General features: G+C 42.6%; 1 protein-coding gene across 1 annotated transcript in view; it reads left to right on the plus strand.

The window, feature by feature from the left end:
• Nucleotides 1-1,639: 1,639 nt before the first annotated feature.
• prima1 (proline rich membrane anchor 1) overlaps nt 1,640-24,080 on the plus strand; it is a 65,804-nt gene continuing 43,363 nt past the window's right edge. Inside the window, exons 1-2 of the mRNA XM_038968058.1 lie at nt 1,640-1,663; nt 6,497-6,647. Coding sequence (XP_038823986.1) covers nt 1,640-1,663; nt 6,497-6,647 — 175 coding nt within the window. The remainder of the gene's footprint in view (nt 1,664-6,496; nt 6,648-24,080) is intronic.

A 24,080-nucleotide genomic window follows, 5' to 3' on the forward strand; every position in this document is an offset into this window, starting at 1 on the left:
CGACAGTGACGTGCGGTGTGGTCGGTGGCTGGATAGGCACTGGCTATTATCAAAGCCAGATTTACTCACAAATAAACCCTGGTGAAGCCCAAGTTCACCATACAACAGATAGCTTCACCAGAGTGACATGGGCTAATAACTGAAATATAAAAAAATGTAAATCACCAAATGTAAATAGCAACGTAGCCACAGATTGTGGAATATTTCATATCTTCCAACAAAATGACACACTGCTCAACTCAGCTCAGCCATAGACCGATGTAGCATCCACAGTTACAACCAATATGTGGCCCTAAAAGACCAATATATGGACGCATTTCACCCGAATAGTTAGCAATGCAAACTCCATAGCCTTTCACAATGGATTTATAAATCTTCCATTGCACTGCACTGCACACACACACACACACACACACACACACACACACACACACACACACACATACACACACACACACACACACACACACACACACACACACACACACACACACACACACACACGCGCACGCGCATGCACACACACACAATAATATTATTATGTGAAATATTATTACACCCACACACATAGTAAAAGGTTATAACGAAATTTCCATATCAACAATTGAAATGACTGAAAAATACAGTTTAAAATAAAAAAATTGAAATTCTAAGCAAAATTAAATTCTAGCTTGATAAATCAAATGTATCAAAGGGATGTTGTCTTTTCTAATGTTCATTCAACAGTAGTCTAACCCGCAAATTGTTAAGGAAAATGCATTTAGCCTACTGTACCGTAGTCCATTTGTCTGTCCTTCAGGGTGAACGTCTCTGTGACAGCGTTGTAGAAGTCACAGCAGAACCCCATGTCCATTATTTTATTCTGCATGCACACTGAGGGCCCATGGTCGTGTGGGAGATGCATCCCCAAGGTCTCCTTCGGTTTCATTGTCACACTGACATAAAAAGTCACAGACACACAAACAGTAGCTGGTAGCACAGTTCTCCCACGCAGCTCACACTATACCAGAATTTGGACTTCGATACCGATACCAGGTTTAGCAGCACGATAATCAATACCATCACGATACCTGATACCTAAATGATATGAAAACGATACCACGGCAAAAAGAGAAGGCGTAATAGCCAAAGTCACAGAATGGCACTTGATCCAGACAGACCCTTTCAGTTCAATATCATTACATTGAATTATTTTTATGCATGCATTAATGAATCAATTATACAATCATACAATACATTTTTTTTTAACAAACCTAACTACATAACAACATAATGGTTATAATTTATTTGAAGGGTAAATCTCTATTGATAAACTGGGTAAATCAAGATGTAGCCTAGGCCTATTCACAATACAGGTGAATGCGTATTGAATAGGAGTGTTTGCATGCATTGAGTTCTTGAGCTTGTTTTGGCTGATTTCATGAGTCGAAATATGCAAAACAATCTGTTTACCTTTCATTTGGGACTTATTTTATTGTTCTGAGCAACATCATTTGCATAGAAGAAGCAATCTCTTATTTTATATAAGTGCGCGCCTTCTCTTTAAGACCCATGAGGTCATTCACACACATTCCAGGCTTGAGCAAAGATGATCTTGAAGATTATTCAAGTGTGTTAACTTCTGTGCAGTATGACATAAATGGTGATGCAGCCCAGACTCCAAGTGAGTTCAGTGGTTCCTCATGGCAGGCTAAAGCAAGCAATGCTGCGCTGATAGACAGATCTGATCTTCTCTCAATCAGTAGACGACGTGTGACACATTTGACAGAAGTACCGAAAGTAACAACAATTCCAGTACCAAACCGTTTTTTCATGTTCTAGTATCTGAAAAAGTACTGGAGTTTTGGTGTACCGTGCAACTCTACCATCCATTAGGGCGTCCAGCCTGTCGGAGAGCAGACTCCTCCAGCGCGAGTGCGGCCCATGCAGCCACGCACGTAGAATCCTTGTAGTTTGTTGCATTAATCTTGTCAACGCCAAGGCCCGGGCCCGCATTGAGTGGCGGGAGAAGCCCCATGCCCATTACGTCCACAAAGCGAAAGTACAGTGCATTAGGAAAGTATTGAGACCCCTTCACTTTTTCCACATTTTGTTACGATACAACCTTATTCTAAAATTGTTTAAATTGTTTTTTCCCTCATCAATCTACACACAATACCCCATAATGACAAAGCAAAAACAAGTTTCAAGAAATTTGAGCAAAAAACAAAATATAACATTAACGTAAGTATTCAGACCATTTACTCAGTACTTTGTTGAAGCACCTTTGGCAACAATTACAGCCTCAAGTATTCTTTGGTATGACGCTACAAGGTTGGCACACCTGTATTTGGGGAGTTTCTCATATTCGTCTCTGCAGATCCTCTCAAGCTCTATCAGATTGGATGGGGAGCGTCGCTGCACAGCTATTTTCAGGTCTCCAGAGATGTTCGATTGGGTTCAAGTCTGGGCTCTGGCTGGTCCACTCAAGGACATTCAGAGACTTGTCCCTAAGCCATTCCTGTGTTGTCTTGGCTGTGTGCTTAGGGTCATTGTCCTGTTGGAAGGTGAGCACTCTGTAGCAGGTTTTCATCAAGGATCTCTCTGTAATTTGCTCCGGTCATCTTTCCCTCGATCCTGACTAGTCTCCCAGTGCCTGCCATTTAAAAACGGCTGATGCTGCCACCACCATGCTTCACCGTAGGGATGAAATTGGCCAGGTGATGAGCGGTGCCTGGTTTCCTCCAGACATGCTTGGCATTCAGGCCAAAGAGTTCAATCTTGGTTTCATCAGACCAGAGAATCTGGGTTCTCATGATCTGAGAGTCCTTTAGGTGCCTTTTGGAAAACTCCAAGCGGGCTGTCATGTGCCTTTTACTGAAGAGTGGCTTCCATCTCACCACTCTACCATAAAGGCCTGATTGGTGGAGTGCTGCATAGATGGTTGTCCTTCTGGAAGGTTCTCCCATATCCACAGAGGAACTCTGGAGCTCTGTCAGAGTTACCATTGGGTTCTTGGTCACCTCCCTGACCAAGGCCCTTCTCCCCTGATTGCTCAGTTTGGCTGGGCGGCCAGCTCTAGGAAGAGTCTTGGTGGTTCCAAACTTCTTCCATTTAAGAATGATGGAGGCCACTTTGTTCTTGGGGACCTTCAATGCTGCAGACATTTTTTGGTACCCTTCCCCAGATCTGTGGATCGACACAATCCTGTCTCAGAGGTCTACGGACAATTCCTTCGACCACATGGCTTGGTTTTTGGCTCTGACATGCACTGTCAACTGTGGGACCTTATATAGACAGGTGTGTGCCTTTCCAAATCATGTCCAATCAATTGAGTTTACCACAGGTGGACTCCAATCAAGTTGTAGAAACATCTCAAGGACGATCAATGGAAGCAGGTTGCACCTGAGCTCAATTTCAAGTCTCATAGCAAAGGTTCCTAATACTTATGTAAATAAGTATTTCTGTTTTAAATGTTTTCTAAATTTGCAAAAAAACAGTTTTTCGCTTTGTCATTATGGGGTATTATGTGTAGATTGATGAGGAACAATTTTAGAATACGGCTGTAATGTAACAAAATGTGGAAAAGGTGAAGGGGTCTGAATACTTTCCGAATGCACTGTAAAGGTCCAAGATGTGTAAAAGTCTGGGTAAAAAGTATTATTTGGTAATTATGTTTTAGACAAGTGGAAAGTCCAGTACTCACTGTTCGGCTGCTCACTGTTCGCCTGCAACAAATGAAGCTACTTCAAGCTCTGTTCAAAGCCGCAAAGCAGCGACGCCTATAGGTGCCTATATGCTAACCCTGTCCATTAACAGTGACTGGAGTCAGGAACTGCCGCGCGTGTCTGTCACGTTCCAGACCTATTGTTCCTTTTTCTTTTATTTATTTAGTTGGTCAGGGCGTGAGTTGGGGTGGGTTGTCTATGTGTGTTTTTCTATGTTGGGGTTTTGTGTTCGGCCTGGTATGATTCTCAATCAGAGGCAGCTGTAGATCGTTTGTCCCTGATTGAGAATCATACTAAGGCAGCCGGGGTTTCACGTGTGTTTTGTGGGTGGTTGTATCGCGTGTCTGTGTTAGCACCACACGGGACTGTTTGCGGTTTGTCACGTTTGTTGTTTTTTGTATGTTAAGTGTTCAGTCTGTTTTCATTAAAATATCATGGACACTAACCACTCTGCATATTGGTCTGATCCTTCTCGCCTCTCCTCCTCGTCCGAGGAGGAGGAGGATTACGACGATTGTTACAGTGTCAACGATTGAATGGATTTGAATGCATGGAAAGGTTATCCAAGGATGAGATTTTGAGCAAAAAAACACCATAATTGTTGAGAAAAAAAACAATAGATAACAAAAAAGAATGACAATTTTGTTTATATATTTCTTTCTTAACAGCTTTTCATATTAGATTATTACTGGGTAAGTACTGCCTACCCTGACTGCAAGTCACTGATATACGACCAGGTAAGCACAGTATAGCTCAGTTCTGTACGGCTTGGCTCCGTGTGAAAAGGGCACTAGTCTCTCCCATTTTGTCCTATTTCCTAGACTCGTTTTCACTCATTAGAAAAGTGGAAATCGAGGGTCTTGGTACTAGGGTACCCTGATCTGCGTTGTTAAGCATCATTTTTATCCAAACACATCCTGGGCTAAGCAAGTTCTGGTAACTACCTTGGGTCCAGAATCCAGGACCCAAGTACTGGGTACTGTGTGTAAACAAGTTGGTATGCTAGCATCATGTAATTGTAGTGTACAGTGCCTAGTGAAAGTCTACACACCCATTGCACAGTTTTCACATTTTCCTTCCTTGAAGCTGTATCTAAAAAGGAATTGAATTAGATTTTTTTTCATACATACCTACACAACCTGCTCAACATTTTCAAAGTGAAAGAAACATTATAGAAATGTACTGTATCTTAACTAATAAAAATACGCCGAAGATGTCTTGATTGCGCATGTCTTCACACAACAGAGTGAAAACTTGGTGGAAGCACCTCTGCCAGCAATTACAGCTGTGAAACATCATGAATAAGATTCTACCAACTTTCTACAACTTAGGGAAACATACTGTATATCCATTGTTTTTGTCAAAATTGCTCAAGCTCAGTAAATTTAGTTGGGAATCATTGATGGACAGCAATATTCAAGCCTCATCTCTGATTGTCAAGCAGATTCAAGCCAGGACTGAGACTGGACCACTCAGGAACACTCAACACTTCTTGAAAAGGCATTCTGGTGTGCCTTTGGTATTTAAATGTACTGTATGTAATTGTTCTGCTGAAAAATAAAACTAGGTTATGTGTTCAGAAGACTGGGGCAAGTTTTCCTGTAACTTTTTGCTTTGCTTTGCTCCTTTCATATTTACTTTGATCCTGACAAACTCCCCAGTACCTGCCGGTGACAAGCATACCCATAACATGACGCTGTCACAACAATACTTGAAGATACACATCTGTGATTTGTTGTATTGGATTTGACCCAAACCTGAAGTTTTCAATTTAAGACAAACAAATATTTATTTGTCATGTTATCTTGCAGTATTACTGAAGGGCCTTGTTGCAAACATAATGGATGATTTGGAATGGATTCTTTAACACCGGCTTCCTTCTTTTCACCTTGTCATACAGGCCAGTAATGTGGAGTTAATGAAATGTTGTGAAACCCTCTGTATTTTCAAGTATTGTGTTGGCAGCATCGTTTTATGTGTATGCTTGTCACCAGCAGGAGAGTTTTTTGTTTTGACAAAAACAATAATTCTATGTTTCCCTAATAAGAGTTGTGTAGATTTGGTAAAATCTGCAATGGCTGCCGAAGGTGCTTTCACCAAGTATTTACTCTGTGGTGTGAAGACATATGCAATCAAGACATCTTCGTTTTAAATGTTGTATTAATTAAGACAAATGTATATAATTTTACTTTCACATTAAAAATGTGCAGCAGTTTGTGTAGATACATAGAGAAAATAAATTGTAATCCCTTTTTAGATTTCATTTTAAGGCAGAAAAATGTGAAAACAGTGCAAGGGGTGTGTAGACTTTCACCAAGCACCTTTTATAGTGCACCCATCTTAAGTATGCATTTTGTGGAATTCTCACCAACCAGGGCACCAAATACATATTCTTGACCGTCATAAGAGATTCCTCCCCCTTTCCACCGGCTCCCATCCATCCACGCTATCCAGTCCTAGACTAGCCAGGACAATAGATACCCTTAATTTAACAGTCCACCTGTTAGCTACTATTTACTTACATTTTACTTACGAATGAAATGGTGATATGGTAATTACGTAATACTTACTAATTACTATTTTTGTTAAATAAGCACGGCTATACTATGGTGTTGCCCTACCAATTGGCTTGAATTCTCTCTCCCTCTCTCTCCCTCTCCCACTCTTTCTCTCCCTCTCTCTCCCTCTCCCACTCTCTCTCCCTCTCCCACTCTCTCCCTCTCCGACTCTCTCTCCCTCTCCCACTCTCTCTCTCTCCCTCTCCCACTCTCTCTCCGTCTGCTGTGCAGTTCACTCAGGGAGAGCCCCAGAGTTCATGTGCGCGGAACGTGGCAGAAAGGGCGGGTGAGAGCTGCCAGCTGGCGTGCCAATGTAGACCCTACCCTCCCCTGCCGCCCCCGCCCCCACCTCCGCCACCCCCCAGACTTCTGGTCTTCACTGGTAAGTATTGGACTTTCCTACATGATGATTTTGCCATTGGCCTGATTGGTTTGCAAAGTAACATCCCGCCCCCGCTCACTCCACCCTCAGCAATTAGATGACTGGTCTTGATTGATAGCCTACTAGCCTACTACCGTAAGGCAGAGCATTGGTATCACTTCCTGAAAGGTGACATGACTCGTGAGGTGCTTCTAGCCTTGATACTTTTCTGTGGGGATCAGAGGTTGTTGCCAAGTCTCACCCAAATCAACCCACTGCATACTCAGAGTTCAAGTGATAGCTGGATGGAGCTACACAACAGATGGGGTGGGATGGGGGTTAGTCTCAAATACAAACCCTTTTTGAAGTTTGAAAACATCGAACATTTGCCAATTTTTATATTTTTAAGTAAATTATCATTTGAACTCATTGAAAATGAGTAAGTGAGGACGATTCGTGAACTGGAGCTGTGAACTGCCTGTGGTTACAAACTACACTGCCTCACCAATAGCATATCGTTATTGCAGGCAAAACGGATAAATAATCTCACCCCAGGATGTCTAAAAGGCCCCTGTTTGACTCACGGCAGCTAAGGGCGGTTATGCAAATTCTTTCTGAAGTAGATATATTCTTATGTGTCAATTTAGCTGTGCATACTAAATGCTACTATCACAGCTTGGTCTATGGGCAACTTAAATGTATAGTTCAGCCAAATTACAAATGTACTTGTTTCATTACTTCTAAAGCACTATATGGGCAACGAGAGACTGCAATTCACACTTTGAATTTGTTAAACAAACCAATGCCATCAACTGCTTATGTCATTTTCTAACCAAAAAAAAAATGATGTAAATGTTACCCTATTAGCATGCTATACTGTATTTTCAGGCTCAAATGCCAAATACCCAATTTTATGCTAATCTGGACCTGAGCAAGATGGTGTCAACCAGCAGAAGCCAGCAGCACTGTCTGTGTGACCACAGCATGGCTCTCTGTTTCCTTGTGGGGAGTGAATTCACCTTTCCCCAGTCTGTGATATAGGCCAAAGACCATCACAGTCTAAGTTCTTGGCCCGACAGCGTAAACACTGAGATTAAATCCGCAGTGCAGTTTCCTTTATCTACAATTGATTGAACTAGGACCCTTATGAGTCCAGCCCCACAGCCCAGTGTCATTGAGTCGACATGTAGGTAACATACACCATATGTTATCCGACTCAGGAATGATCAGGTTTTCTGAAAATGGAGATCACTAAATTAAGTCACTAAGTATTCATATCATAGCTATTCCTTCCTCACCACTCCTGCCAATGTTATCCATCACCATCAACATTAGCTAAGCGCTAAACCCATAGAATAGCATTGAACGCACCTACATTTTGGCCAGTCAACAGATTAGCAAATTGCTTTCCTTCTTTACGCAATTCAAATTTTCCTAGAACTGGCCTCTCGGTTTGAATTGTGGGCCTGGCCGTAAAGTATGAGGCTGTTAGCGGTGACAGCCTGGCATCTCCCTCCCATCTAGAGGTTTATATCTTAGATCTGTATTTGAGCCTCTAGCTAGCCTGGCCTCATGCACTGAGAGACTATTGATCAGTGATACTTCGCGGGTATGGCACGGTGAAGGTTGCGCCATCAATATGCTATAATGCTTTTGACAGCCGTTCCAGGCTTTTGTTTAAACTTTGGGCGATGGATGGAGCGAAAAACAAAACAAGCCAGTGAGAAGTGAGGGAGAAGCTGGGGTTTGTTTTATTGATAGTGTGTCTGGTTCCTTGCTCCAGTCAGAAGAGGGCTTTTATCATCCTCCCTTTCTCTCTAATTTTCTCTCTCTACCATGTCTTTCATTCCATTTTTCTGGTAAGTAAAAGGAAACATTAATTTCTGGTGTTCAGATTTACTCTGTTGACATGACCTGGGATTTTGAGGCCTTGCTACTTTGTGACATAAACAAACATGGTTCTGTGAGACCATCTCGAAACACCTCCTCCACAGAAGTATAACTTCTCACTAAGCTTGTGTGGATGCATTTAGGGATGAGGGTGTGTTGAATGATATGGCCGGAATGGTATTGTTGTGAAGATTCGACTTGAGGGCTTTTTGGTGAGAAAATCTAGTAGGCTTTTTAGGGGTAAGAACATAAGTATATCTAAAAATGAATGCCTCAAATATGCATGAGAAAGTCAGGGGGCCAACAAAGCCTTCTGCACCTGTCTGTACAGAGGGAGAGAGTGATAAAAGATTTAAAGGAGAGAAAGAATCGTAAAAAAAGAGTAGCTTCAACAACAAAAAAGGCGTTTTAAACGTTCAGCGACCTGGTCTACTTAGCCCTGATTTTATTCAAGCCTACAGCCATCCCCAAAAATGGAGGATTAAAACTGAAGTTTGGCTCAGGCTGCAGTAAATTTTAACATCCAAAGTGACTTGCCGGTGCAGCACAGTGAGGCCCCGCTTGCTGATGCCTTGTCATGCACTAGGTCTGAGAGAACCGCCGACTGCAGAGTGAGTGTATCCCCTTGGGTGACCACGGGAAACCTCAGCTCAGCAGCGCTCCGACTCAAACAAACGTGAGTGGGTCTAACGTGTGGCGGCCACCTCATCTCCCACTAACCTACCCACCACCTCCCTTTCCCGGCTCAGTGGAAGCAGTGAGGCACCAACACGCAGTTACAAGCCCGGCTCGAGCGGTCAAGTAAGCGGCGGGTGCACAACCAAAGTCTACCTTCGTAACATGGATGAAGCCTGAGATGGAATGTGAAGATAACTGCTTGCTAATTTCAGAAAAGCCTGAGTAGATCTAGCTAGATTCGTAGTATACCCCTCTGGTATTGCCAGCAGCATGCTCTAACCCACTGAGCCATTGTAACAATCGTCATATCTATAAGGAGTTGTTACTCATACATAGAGTGGGCATTTGAACCATTGGGTGTCTGAGCAACCTTAATTCATCAAGGACTTTACTTAGGAATTTACTTAAATAACAGGGTTTTATCAAACTATCCTGTTGGGAAGATTTAGTCCCGGATTTAGAGGTTATAAATAGACAGCCATATTCAATCCAGGGTGTTCTTTTCCTTAACGAGCAAAGATTTATCTCAAAGTAAACGGATCACAAAAGTATTATCGCTCTCATCTTTCCAGCAATTTGAAGATGAATGATGGTCTTTGAACCGATATGTAGGCTATCTTTATTTATCCCCCCGGCTTTTCTTTGGGGCGTTTGTTGTTCACCCTTGCTAAATAAAGCCGCTGTTGAAAAAAGCCCGGTGCCTATTCAGCCCTTGTTAATTTTCAATTAGTCTCAGACCCACCTGAAAAACTGAATCCCGTCCCTTCGTCCGTGAGGAGACATGATGAGGTTTGAAGTGCGTGTGTGAGTAAGTAACGGTGTGACGTGTGCCGCTTTGATATGACAAGGGCTCTTCTTTACGTGTCAGCTTCCTCCCTGGAGGCCTGTCGGCTTGACTCCCCCTCCTGTCAATCAACGTTACAGAGGAGAGGGAGGAGAGAGAGAAAGAGAGAGGGAGAAAGACTAAGAGCCCATCGAGCCTGCCGGGCTATCAATCCGCAGGGGCTTTGCGAGTGAGTGTGCTAGCTAGCGTAGAGTTCATACGCCTGTTTATGCTAATTCAGGCAGAGAGAGAGAGAGTTAGAGTTGGGGGGGGGGGGGTGTTGTTTCGCCATTTGGCTCAGCTGTCTCCGAGCCGAATCAGTCAGGTGCTGCCGACTGTCGTGGTCAGAACATAAGAAAATCTATATGGAACATGCCGATTGTTGTATCCCACCCCCACCCCTATCATTCTCCTTGTTTAATTATTCAGGAATGTGTACAGGAACGATACTGTTTCCTTTCTCCACCTGCGGCAAAGTGGGAAAGATTGCAAAATCAGAAGTGGAAAATGGTCTCACATTGGCATTTGCCAGAGATAACACGCTAACACCGTCACACTTAAATGCCGCATCGGCGTGGCGTTACGCAACTGTGTAAGTTAGATCGTGAAGTATTTCGGCACTGGAGTGTTTGCTGAAGTGAGCCCACGTGGCTTACTAGTCCAGGCCTGTATGTTGACATGCGGCGCCCACAACACTGAAGTGGTTAGCTGATGTGGGCTGTGCCATGTAGCTGTACATACTGATGATGAGAAGTCTCTCATAGCAGCACCGCTGAAAGCAAGGTGTAAAGTAAGTTCTCCATCTCTCCCGGGCCAAGTTACATAAATGCATAATAAGTCCTAAGGTGTACAAAAGTAACCCATCTCTGATAGTGCTGGGTTTAGTTTGCGGTTGGCATTAGATGCCTCTTGTTTCTACAGTGTCTGCATTCCAAATGGCACCCTATTCCCTTTATAATGCACTAATTTAGACCAGGGCCCATAGGGAGGAATAGGGTGCCTTTTTAGAATGTAGCAAGTGTCTCTGCCTTATACAGCTGACCTTCAGCGTACAGCTGTCATTTGAAATGAAGGGGAAAAGATGTCAGACAGTACCCAGTACCAGGATATTGTTGTGCCACACTAGCTTGTTAGTAGCACTTAGCACTAAGTTGCTCTTGCAATATGCACAGCATCGTAGTTGTTTTCGTAACAAAGAGCACTGTATTATTGATTTATATTTGCCAGTTACTGCTGATAAGTGCAGTACTGAAAAGTGCAGCAACATGTAATAGCATTGGCTCCATTTGTAGCCAAATAAGCTCTTAAAGTTCTTATCTAAAGTAGTTGTCTGATTGGGCTCCTTCCCTCTTAACTGATCACAGACCCCATTTACTTATTTATTTCATCTTTGAACAAGTCATTGAGAACACATCTTCATAATACAAACTGTCATGATGCGTATAACTAATACATTATAACCAGAGGAATATAGAAGAGCCTAACCACCCCCACGGCATATGCACACACCACACACAGACACACACAAACACACACACTTCCTCGAGTTCAGATTTATCCAGCAGCCAATTTTGTTGATGGGACCCCCAGATTGATCTTGAGCTCAGGTCCAGGTTATTCAGCACCCATTAGTAATTTGGGGCATTAGAAGATTGGCAGTTATTGGCAAAGGTACATTTTATCAGTCAGTGAATAAGTAAGAAAGTAAATAAGGCAGTCGGTAAGTGAGTGAATGGAGGACAGGTTAAGCGAATGTGAGGGGCCTGGACTTTTAAAGTCAGTGAAATTATTTATTTATGTACCCATACCTGCTGGCTAATTTAAGGTTTATTAGCTTGATAATGTGAATGAGTGTGAGGGCTTTGTCAACCACTTGTTTACAATCTGTTGGTTAATCCTACTATGTGTGTGTGTGTGTGTGTGTGTGTGTGTGTGTGTGTGGGTGTGTGTGTGTGTGTGTGTGTGTGTGTGTGTGTGTGTGTGTGTGTGTGTGTGTGTGTGTGTGTGTGTGTGTGTGTGTGTGTGTGTGTGTGTGTGTGGACACGTGTGCCACTTAGAGATGGCACAGTAATTTTATAATCGTGTAGCCTACGAATATGGATGTCCTAAAAAAAATCTACTTCATATTCAAGTCGTAAAAACTTTACCCAAAAGCATCAAAGTATAAATAAGCCTGGTTTACATCTAACAGACGATATAAGAAGAGACGAGAGGATGCCAAACTAGCCAGTTTTAGAATTTTGTGTTGTGGAACAGCTGACTGAAGATGGTACTGGTACCACGTGTACTGTATATAGCCAAGTTATCGTTACTCATTCCTTGTGTTATTATTTTTCTATTGTTCTCTATGCATCATTGTGAAGGGCGGCCCAGAAGTAAGCATTTCACTGTTAGTCTACACCTGTTGTTTATGAATCATGTGACAAATAAAATGTGGATTTGATTTGTGATGGTCAAGCTTTCAAAAAGATGGCACGTCCGCGTTTCCGATGTAACAAGGACTCTTTACAACGTGATGAAACGCTGTTGCTCCTTGTATCAGCAAAGTGTTATAGAAAAACTGCCCCCCCCTCTCTGCAGCAACAGCAGCACATACAGTTATTGTTTATGTTTAAAAATATATATACTGTATTTGCTATTCAAACGACTATAATGGTGACAGCGGACATTTTGCTGACAAATAACCGTCATCCAAAATTCCATGACTGTCACAGCCCTGATGGCACTGTGACCTGCCTCAGCTACCTACCTCATGGGATGGGAGATAAGGGATGGAATGGGGGAAATCCTGGTGTTCTAACTGTCTGGCATAATGAGGGTAGTGTACTATAGGTGTTCACCTCATTCCTGAAACTCCATCAAAGGAGGTCAGAATCTCTCCTAACCTAACCACTGATCCAGGGTCATAAATATTTTAATCCCCCTAATGATTACGGTTGGTATCGGTGGTAGGGGAACCTGATCCTAGATCTGTGGTTAAAAGGATACCAGTGCGAGTATCCTTTTGGTATGCAGGCTCCCTCTCTGGACCTGCTCCAGCACTTCCACTTTAATTAAAGCAGGATTTAAGAGGTGGGCCAGGGATTTGACTGAGCCATCGACTGTAGATCTCTCTCCTGCTGCCCCAGCCAACCACGGCACCCCAGGAAGCTTTCATTGGCTACATTCTGTGTCTTTGCACAACCAGTACAGACACACATACACTCCTCCCTCCACCATGTATAGGCAGCTCTTTGTTCTTTGCCTCAGTTCTTTGCCATTTTGCTCATTTTAACTTTCTTTAACATTCATGAGAAAAGCTTGCCGTGATTCAACAAATTCGATTTATGGTACATGACAACAGGATGCTCCAGGTTGAAGTCACCTCTAATCACAGATCTCGGATCAGATTACCCTACTCCCATTCCTAACTCTAACCATTATCAGGAGGACAAAACATCTGACCCTGTATCAATGGTCCAGGAAAAACTCCAACCTACTCCCGAGGGGACCGCTGTCTTTGATGCGAGTTGAAAATGGCCTCAGCTCATGGCATCCTGCTGTTGGTGGATTGTGGAGATGGTGATAGTCGCAAACCAGTTGTTCTCATTCTCTCTGTGATGAGTAAGAGAGTGCGGACTGGGGGCTAGCTGGCTGTGGAGCAGCGGGTGCTGAGATGACCTTTGAAGCTGCTGCACACTGGCAGGCGAGCATGTGGATGAGCCACCTAGGAGACAATACCAACCCCCCATTATGTGGGAACCACAGTCACACAAAGAGTTATCTTTTCTGAGGGTAGCCAACAACACATCCGCCACGCTGACCCTCAACACAGGGGCCCCTCAGGGGTGCGTGCTTAGTCCCCTACTGTACTCCCTGTTCACACACGACTGCATGGCTGCGCACGACTCTAACACAATCATCAAGTTTGCAGATGACACAATGGCGGTGAGCCAGATCACCAATGACGATGAGACAGCCTATCGGGAGGAGGTCAGACTTGGCAGTGTGGTGCCAGGACAACAACCTCTCACTCAACGTGGGCAAGACAAAGGAGCTTATCGTCGACTACAGTAAACGGAGGGCCATCGATGGTGCTGTAGTGGATAGGCCCACATTGCTAAGGAGCTATCATGGTCCAAACACAACCCCCCAGGAGGCAGAAAATATTTGCCATGGGCCTTCAGATCCTCAAAAAGTTATACAGCTGCACCATTGAGAGCATCTTGACTGGCTGCATCGCCGCTTGGTATGGCAACTGCTCGGCATCCGACCGCAAGGCGCTACAGAGGGTAGTGCGTACAGCCCAGTACATCTCTGGGGCTGAACCTCTATACCAGGCGATGTCAGAGGGAGGCCCTAAAAATTGTCAAAGACTCCAGCCACCCAAGTCATAGACTGTTCTCTCTTCTACCGCACAGCAGGCGATACCGGAGCACTAAGTCTGGGACCAAAAGGCTCCTGAACAGCTTCTACCCCCAAGCCATAAGACTACTAAATAGTTAACCAAATAGCTAGCCGGACTATCTGCATTGACCCTTTTTGCACTAACACTTTTTGACTCTAGTCACTGGACTCTACCCACACACTCACACATACACTCACTCACAAATACACACAGGCACACATTCGCCGCACACGCTTCCACACAAGCTGCTGCTACTGTTTATTATCTATCTTGTTGCCTAGTCACTTTACCCCTATCTATATGTACATATCTACTTCAATTTCCTCATACCCCTGCACATTGACTTGGTACTGGTACCATGTATATAGCCAAGCTGCCATTTGTATTTATTCCTTATGTTACTATTTTACATTTTTCTATTATTATTACAGTTATTATATATATATATATATATATATATATATATATATATATATATATATATATATATATATATATATATATATATATATATATATATATTTTATATTTCATGTGTTCTGTATTGTTGGGAAGGGCCCATAGTAAGCATTTCACTGTTAGTCTACACCTGTTGTTTACGACGCATGTCACAATTAAAATGCTATTTTAGTTGATTTGACTCATTGGTCTGGCAACTGACTGGCGTCTGACTGCAAGGGGAATCTAATTGGTATTTTCACAATATGCTAGAGTGTAATACATCGGTGTGGGCTCGATGGCATTGAATGTTTTCCTAACGGTCCACCATATACTTCAGTTGTGACGCTAGGGGTCAGATTTTCTTTCTTTCTTTTTTAAAATAACGTTCCCAAGGTAAACGGACTATTTCTCAGGTCCAGATCGTAGACTATGCATATAATTGTGAGTATGAGTATAACAAAACTGATTCTGCAGGCGAAAACCTGAGAAAATCTAACCCGGAAGTGATTTAAAAAAATAAAAATAATAATCTGTGTTTCCTGGCCCGTCCTTCTTCCATTGAAAGGGGTATCAACCAGATTCCTTTTCCAATGGCTTCCTCAGGCTGTGACCAGGCTTTAGACATAGTTTCAGGCTTTTATTTTGAAAAATGAGCGAGATTTTTCAAAAGTAGTCAGGTGTCCTCTGAATAGTTCCTGCACGCGAGAGGGTAGCTCTCCATTTTCTTTTTCTCTCTTATTGAATAGGTTACGGTCCGGCTGAAATATTATCGATTATGTATGTTAAAAACAACCTGAGGATTGATTATAAAAAACATTTGACATGTTTCTACGACCATTACGGATACTTTTTGGAATTTTCGTTGAACGGAACGAGGCTTTGGTTTTCTGAACATAACGCGCAACCCAAATGGCGTTTTTTTGTTATAAAAGTAATATTTATCGAACAAAAAGAACATTTGTTGTGTAACTGGGAGTCTCGTGAGTGCAAACATCCGAAGATTATCAAAGGTAAGCGATTCATTTTATTGCTTTTCTGACTTTCGTGACCAAGCTAACCAAGCTAATATAAGGCTAACTGTTCTAGCATTGATTGATACACTCACAAAAGCTTGGATTTCTTTCTCTGTAAAGCATATTTTCAAAATCTGACACGATAGGTGGATTAACAACAAGCTAAGCTGTGTTTTGGTATATTTCACTTGTGATTGCATGATTATAAATATTTTTTGTAATATTTTGCGCCCTGCAATTCAGCGGTTGTTTAGGAAAATGATCCCGTAAAAGGGATCCGTAGCGCAGAGAAGTTAAACTGTTTGACAATGTTCTCAGAATGTTTTTTGGTTAACATTGTTAATGTTACGCTATAACCTTTGTAACTGTGTTCGTGTAAACTCCATTTTTATTCGGTCAATTCAGAAGATTATTTGAAATTCCACATTGAATATAGCTATTTATATTTCCAGTGAGGATAGTTTCATTCTTTTAGAATTGATTAGAATTTCAATGTATTACAATTTCAATTCAGTTCCTGAATTGGCTGAATTGAAAATAAATGGAATAAATAAACCACTGAAGAGAATATTACCTGACATTAAGCAAACATCCTCTGTTTACTGGGCCGATGACAGACACACACACACACACACACACACACACACACACACATACACACACACACACACACACACACACACACACACACACACACACACACACACACACACACACACACACACACACACACACACACACACATACACACACACATACCCCTGTGGCAGTGACTCAGTCTCTGGGCTGGAGGCCTGTCAGCTTGATGAGCAACCATCTCAGCCAGGGAGTCAGAGCCCAGCAAGGTTTTCTGGGATGGCCAAGTGGGACCACTGGGGGGCGTATTCCGTCCAGTACAGCTCTTCCACTGTCCATCCCAAAGCCCCGGGGCAGACAGACAGTCGCAGCCATATAATTACAGGATCTCAATGGTCACATCCCCCATCCAAACAACATGGCACTGGCATTGAAACCAATAACCTTCATGCCTTCTGTGATTAGGCGCTCAGATGGGCAACGTTGATATTCAGTTGTTGATATTCAATTGTCACCAATATGAATGGTTGCCACCGGCTCACCAGCACTCCTAGTGCATGGGAGGTGCTACTTCATGCCAATGATTCACCAATCGTTACCCAGTAAGCTAATGGTCTTTGGTTTGGTCCAAAGGTGGTACTTGGGTGGTCCTCTGTAGCTCAGTTGGTAGAGCATGGCGATGTGGGTTTGATTCCCGGGACCACGTAGAATGTATACACGCAAGACTTTAAGTAGCTCTGGATAAATGCATTTGCTAAATGACATTTATTATTATATATTATGTTTGATATTGTTGCCACTACCTCTACAAACTGAGCTACTTAGCTACTGTGTGATGCTTTCAAAGATTTTACTGAGTTACAGTTCGTGTAAGGAAATCAGTCAATTGAAATAAATTCATTAGGCCCTAATCTCGGTATCTCTATTTGCCATCAATAGAATGCAATTGTGTTCGTTGACTGTAGCTTATGCCTGCCCATACCATAACCCCACCGCCACCATGGGCCACTCTGTTCACAACGTTGACATTAGCAAATCGCTTGCCCCCAAGACTCCATACACGCCGTCTGTCAACTGCCTAGTACAGTTGAAACTGGGATTCATCCGTGAATCTTCTCCAGCGTGCCAGTGGCCATCGAAGGTGAGAATTCGCCCACTGAAGTCGGTTACAATGCTGAACTGCAGTCAGGTCAAGACCCTGGTGAGGACGAAGAGCAGGCAGATGAGCTTCTCTGAGATGGTTTCTGACAGAAATTCTTCGGTTGTGCAAACCCACAGTTTCATCAGCTGTCCTGGTGCTGGTCTCAGACGATCCCGCAGGTGAAGAAGCCGGATGGGCATACTGCAAATTCTTTAAAATGACTTTGGAGGCAGCTTATGGTAGAGAAATTAACCTCTAACGAGTCACCCTCCCGGATCCGGGATCCTCCTCATCAAAAAAGCTGACTAGCATAGCTTAGCCTAGCGCCACAGGGATATCATATAATATAATTTCATGAAATCACAAGTCCAATACAGCAAATGAAAGATAAACATCTTGTGAATCCAGCCATCATTTCCGATTTTTTAAATGTTTTACAGCGAAAACACAATATATATTTATATTAGCTCACCACAATAGCCAAACACACATCGCCATTTATTCACCGCCAACATAGCTTTCACAAAACCCACAAATAGAGATAAAATGAATCACTAACCTTTGAACAACTTCATCAGATGACAGTCTTATAACATCATGTTATACAATACATTTATGTTTTGTTCGAAAATGTGCATATTTAGAGGTACACATCGTGGTTTTACATTGTGAATACGTAGCCATAATGCACCAAATTGTCCGGAGATATTTTGGACAGTCACGTAATCTAACCAAAAAAACTCATCATAAACTTTACTAAAAAATACACGTTGTACAGCTAATGAAAGATACACTGGTTCTTAATGCAACCGCTGTTAGATTTAAAAAAAATAACTTTAGTACAACGTACAGCATGCAATATTGTGAGACAGCGCCCAACAATTCTCCGCCTTGTTGGAGCCAACACAAACCACAAAAATACGAAATAACATCATAAATATTCTCTTACTTTTGATGATCTTCCATCAGAATGTTGTGCAAGGAGTCCTAGTTCCAGAATAAATCGTTGTTTTGTTTTAGAATGTCCATTTCTTCTGTCGAATTAGCAACTTTGGCTAGCCATGTGGAGGGCACATGTCCAAGAACTCTTAGCGCATGGAACGAAAAATTCCAAAAGTCCCAATAAACGTCAAATAAACTGGTCAAACTCGGTTGAAAATCCAACTTTATGATGTTTTTCTCATATGTATCCAATAAAATCCGAGCCGGAGCATTTCGTCGTGTATACCTAACGCATTTCAGAAGACAATGTGTGGTTCCCTGGTGCGCAGTTGAATACTGCCAATAGAGCGGACCTGTCACTCCAAAAGCTCTCATTCGGTCTCACATCAAGCTAGACACCCCATTCAACATTCTACTGCCTGTTGACATCTAGTGGAAGGCGTATGAAGTGCATACAGATCCATAAATATAAGCCAGTTGAATAGGCAGGCCCTGACACAGAGCCCCATTTTCAGAATTTTCACTTCCTGTTTGGAAGTTTGCTGCCAAATGAGTTCTGTTTTACTCACAGATATAATTCAAACAGTTTTAGAAACTTCAAATTGTTTTATATCCAATAGTAATAATAATATGAATATTGTATGATCTAGAACAGAGTACGAGGCCGTTTAATTTGGGCACGAATTTTTCCCAAAGTTAAAATAGCGCCCCCTATTAAGAAGAAGTTTTAACATTCAATTCTCTGGCAACAGCTCTGGTTGAAATTTCTGCAGTCAGTATGCCAATTGCACACTCCCTCAAAACATCTGTGGCATTGTGTTAGGCAAAACTGCCCAGTTTTTTTTGCGTATCTGTAACGAACGTCGTCGGGAGAAGAAGAGGACCAAGGTGCAGCGTGGTAAGTGTTCATATTTTAATCAATCAACTGAACACTGGACAAAACAACAAAACCGACAAACGAACAGTTCTGTAAGGTGACGACACAAAACAGAAAACAACTACCCACAAACACAGGTGGGAACAGGCTACCTAAGTATGGTTCTCAATCAGAGACAACGATAGACAGCTGCCTCTGATTGGGAACCATACCAGGCCAAACACATAGAAATACAAAACAAGGACAACATAGAACACCAGACATAGAATGCCCACCCAAACTCACGCCCTGACCAACCAAAATAGAGACATAAAAGGATCTCTAAGGTCAGGGCGTGACAGTATCCTTTTATTGTCCCCAGCACAAGGTGCACCTGTGTAATGATCATGCTGTTTAATCAGCTTCTTGATATGTCACACCTATAAGGTGGATGGAGTATCTTGGCAAAGGGGAAATGCTCACTAACAGGGATGTAAACAAATGTGTGCAAATCATTTTAGAGAAATAAGGTTTTTGTGCATATGGAAACGTTTCTGGTATCTTTTTTTTCAGCTCATCAAACATGGGACCAACACTTTACATGTTGCGTTTAAATTTTTGTTCAGTATCCAAATATACTTCGGTCTTAAAGAGAACTTCGCCAGACAGAGCTGGACTAGAACAACGGGCCAAACACGACAAGTTTGAAATGTGTATTTGTATTTTATTTATTAAGGATCCCCATTAGTGGCTGCCAAGGTAGCAGCTACTCTTCCAGCAACATTAACAAATATTAGGGCCTTGCATTCCATGTTGAAAATTTTAAAAGCCTTGTTGGGCGAGGACTGTTGTTTGTTTTTGTATCCTGCATGCTATCAGTTCCCTCAGTTCTGCAATCAGTTTGGCCTGGCAATGCAGAGCCTCATAACTCCATTAAGGTCCAGGGCAGGTATAAAAATAGCCTAATCTAATAGCCCTGCTCCCTTGCTGAAGTCATGGTGCTGCCCTGGCTCCTTACCGTATGTATACTTGTTTTGTTCCTGTCTTAGAGAGAAGGGGGGTATCTATCACAGTCATCCCCGGTGAAGTATGTAATGTGTATTCCCTGTCCAGGAGCACACACACACACACACACACACACACACACACACACACACACACACACACACACACACACACACACACACACACACACACACACACACACACACACACACACACACACACACACACACGTAGACACACTTCAGACACACACAGTATACTTCATGGATATGTATGCTACCAGAGACATACTCACACACACAGGTTCATGCATGGAACACACGTGCATACACCCCCCACCCCCCCCCCCCCCCCACCCCACCCCACCACACACACACACTCACTCTCTAACACACTTTTACAAACATTGAACAAACCCACAGCAGTGTGAAGCCAAGTCCCATGGGTTGTGTATTCTGGGATGTTGTTTTCACCAGTCAATGTCTCTGGGGTCTTGCTCCGGGGTAAAAGGGCTCATGATGATAGCTAGCGTTAACAGGAAATTCTCAGCTGTGTTTACACCATGGTTTCTTGGAATGGACCCACAGGGATTGGTAATGTCCTCAGAGCTTTTCATGAGAGGAACTGCTGGCAACACTTTACAGTCGAATTTTGAGTAAACTTTATTGATCCCCAGAGGGGGAAATTGTGGTTGTCTTGTAGACAGCAGTAGACGACAGGGACCATACTATAGTCTATAAGGGGATACACTTAAGAAGGGAGTTACTGTATGTATGCTGTTGTGCTACTTACCATTAGGGTTGCACGTTTTGGGGAATATTCAGAGGTGGAAGCTTTCCGTGGGAATTAACGGGAATATATGGGCATTAACGGAAATATATGCAAATTCCTATTAATACCATTTAAATGTAGATGTTTTTTGCATTGAATATATTTACCATATCATATGGAGACAGAAATATAAACCTTTTACCTTATCATAAGTAGACATAATTGCAAATGATTAAATCCTTCCAATAGAAATTTTAAAAACAATTTAATTACGAATTGAACTTTAATTAAATGAGTTGACTCTTCACATGGGATGATTTCACTGAACAACAAAAGCAAGGGAATATTGAATGATCCCCAATGATCCATCGCATCTCCCAAAAACATTTTCAACATACATTCTTAAAATGATAGTCTAGAAACTAAAGCTTTGGTTGTCTTGCTCTAGGGCTTCCATGTCTTCACCCTGGACCTCCTCAATGTCCACCTCTTGAACATCAGACTCTGAGGCCTCATCTTCACTGTCACTTGCCAACCTTGTTGAGAATGGCTCATTGTCAGGCTCAAATTTGCCCGAATGGCCACCCATTTTTCAACCCTTGTATTGGTCAGCCTGTTGCGTGCTTTGGTGTGTGTGTTCCCAAACAAGGACCAGTTGTGCTCTGAGGAGGCTGATGTTGGTGAGATTTGGAGGATGATGGAGGCAACAGGGGAAAGAGCCTCAGATCCACAAAGTCCCTTCCACCAGGTGGCTGATGAGATATGTTGGGACGACTGCCATATTGCATCTCCATCCCAAAGCCCTTGCTTGGAAGTGTACTTCGCCAGACTGCCAAGAACCTTGCCCTCCTCCAGGCCAAGGTGGCGAGATATGGTAGTGATGACAACATAGGCCTTGTTGATCTCTGCACCAGACAGGATGCTCTTGCCAGCATACTTTGGGTCCAACATGTACGCTACGGCGTGTATGGGCTTCAGGCAGAAGTCTTCCCGCTTTTTGATGTATTTCAGAACTGCGGTTTCCTCTGCTTGGAGCAACAGTGAAGTGGGCAGGCCAGTACAGATTTCTTCTCTTACATCTGCAAGCAGAGTCTGAACATCAGACAGGATGGCATTGTCTCCCTCAGTCCGTGCAATGGCTACTGCTATAGGTTTCAGGAGTTTCAGGCTGCTTACCACTCTCCCAAAATACATCATCCAGGAGGATCCTCTTGATGGGGCTGTCAATATCGGCAGACTGTGATATGGCCATTTCTTGGAGAGACTCCTTCCCCTCCAGGAGAATGTCAAACATGATGACAACACCACCCCAACGAATGTTGCTGGGCAGCTTCAATGTGGTGTTCTTATTCTTCTCACTTTGCTTGGTGAGGTAGATTGTTGCTATAACTTGATGACCCTTCACATACCTAACCATTTCCTTGGCTCTCTTGTAGTGTATCCATTGTTTTCAGCGCTATGATGTCCTTGTGGAGCAGATTCAATGCATGAGCAGCACAGCCAATGGGTGTGATGTGAGGGTAGGACTCCTCCACTTTAGACCAAGCAGCCTTCATGTTTACAGCATTGTCTGTCACCAGTACAAATACCTTCTGTGGTCCAAGGTCATTGATGACTGCCTTCAGCTCATCTGCAATGTAGAGCCCGGTGTGTCTGTGTCTGTGCTCTTGTAGAATACTGGTTGAGGGGTGGAGATGATGTAGTTAATTATTCCTTGCCCACGAACATTCGACCACCCATCAGAGATGATTGCAATACAGTCTGCTTTCTCTATGATTTACTTGACCTTCACTTGAACTCTGTTGAACTCTGCATCCTGCAAATGACTAGATAAAGGATGTCTTGTTGGAGGGATGTATGCTGGGCGAAGATCATTCAGAAATCTCTTCCAATACACATTGCCTGTGAACATCAGAGGTGAACCAGTTGCATACACACCTTGAGCAAGACATTCATCAGCATTTCTCTGACTACGTTCCTCCATTGAGTCAAAAAAACTTCTAATTCCAGGAGGACCATGAGCTGTTGCTATTGATAAGGTGTCTGATTCATGATTTTCTCCTCGAATAGAAGTAGAGGGACTTTTGTCAGAGATTGCTTGTTGTGAGCACTGAGGGAACTTTATGCACTTGGCCAGATGATTCTGCACCTTTGTTGCATTCTTCACATATGATTTGGCACAGTATTTGCAAATGTACACAGCTTTTCCTTCTACATTAGCTGCAGTGAAATGTCTCCACACATCAGATAGTGCCCGTAGCATTTTCCTGTAAAGATTAGAAAAAAATGAGTAAAAAACCCCAAATACAATTCCATGTACAGATAAGTAGTTAGATTAAACAACTCCTTTGTAAGATACATGTTTTAAAATGAAACTGTAATGAATTCTCAGGGAGAAAAATGTGTAGATTCACGCACAGAGCGTGACAGATGTTTATTAACCTCTCTAGGGTACGTGGGACGGTAGAGTCCCACCTCTTCAACAGCCAGTGAAACTGCAGGGCGCCAAATTCAAAACAACAGAAATCCCTTCATTAAAATTCCTCAAACATACATGCATTTTACGGCATTTTAAAGATACACTTGTTGTAAATCCAGCCACATTGTCCGATTTCAAAAAGGCTTTACGAAGAAAGCAAACAAAACGATTATGTTAGGTGAGTGCCTATTCAAAGAATAACACAGCCATTTTTCCAGCCAAAGAGAGGATTCACAAAAAGCAGAAATATAGATAAAATTAATCACTAACCTTTGATGATCTTCATCAGATGACACTCATAGGACTTCATGTTACACAATACATGTATGTTTTGTTCGGTAAAGTTCATATTTATATCCAAAAATCTTTACATTGGCGCGTTATGTTCAGAAGTTCCAAAACATCCGGTGATTTTGCAGAGAGCCACATCAATTTACAGAAATACTCATAAT

The sequence above is a fragment of the Salvelinus namaycush genome, chromosome 29, assembly GCF_016432855.1.
Source record: "Salvelinus namaycush isolate Seneca chromosome 29, SaNama_1.0, whole genome shotgun sequence".
Taxonomy (NCBI): Eukaryota; Metazoa; Chordata; class Actinopteri; order Salmoniformes; family Salmonidae; genus Salvelinus; species Salvelinus namaycush.